At 44.7% G+C, this 609-nt stretch overlaps 1 protein-coding gene across 1 annotated transcript in view; it reads right to left on the bottom strand.

Annotated features, from left to right (window-relative positions):
* EMH_0024260 (uncharacterized protein) overlaps positions 1–54 on the bottom strand; it is a gene marked incomplete at both ends in the record, with an annotated part of 897 nt that extends 843 nt beyond the window's left edge. Inside the window, one exon of the mRNA XM_013502279.1 lies at positions 50–54. Within this exon, the coding sequence (XP_013357733.1) occupies positions 50–54 (5 nt within the window). The remainder of the gene's footprint in view (positions 1–49) is intronic.
* Between the last annotated feature and the right edge of the window lie 555 nt (positions 55–609).

The raw sequence follows: 609 nt of genomic DNA on the forward strand, positions 1-609 counted from the left end.
CAGAGAAAATTTAGGGTTTAGGGTTTAGGGTTTAGGGTTTAGGGTTTACGGCATTTGTTTTATGTGTCGATATCTATGTTTAAGGGTTTAGGGTTTAGGGTTTAGGGCTTATAATTTAGGATTTCGGGTTTGGGGTTTACCCTTTATTCTCTCGCCCTCAGGGTTTAGGGTTTAGGGTTTAGGGTTTAGGGTTTAGGGTTTAGGGTTTAGGGTTTAGGGTTTGGGTGCAGGAGAAGGGGAGAGCTGCAGATGGCGGCGGCGGGCTTTTAATGTTTTCGTTGATTTGCATCGACTAGCAGAAACCCTAGACCCCTAAACCCTAAACCCTAAACCCTAAACCCTAAACCCTAGTTGCTAAACCCTAGACGCTAAACCCTAAACCCTAAACCCTAAACCCTAAATGTCTCTGCAGTAAACCCTCTTGATGCTCGCCGTTGAGGCGCAGAGCTGTAGCAAACCAACAGGCATGTTTTTGAGGGTTTAGGGTTTAGGGTTTACGGATTAGGGTTTAGGGTTTAGGGTTTAGGGTTTAGCCAAAGCCTAAAATATTTTTTTGTGGAGGACAAGAGCCCTTTTCAATCGCATCGTTAAACCCTAAACCCTAAACCC

The sequence above is a fragment of the Eimeria mitis genome, genomic scaffold, assembly GCF_000499745.2.
Source record: "Eimeria mitis Houghton genomic scaffold, Emh_scaff873, whole genome shotgun sequence".
NCBI lineage: Eukaryota > Apicomplexa > Conoidasida > Eucoccidiorida > Eimeriidae > Eimeria > Eimeria mitis.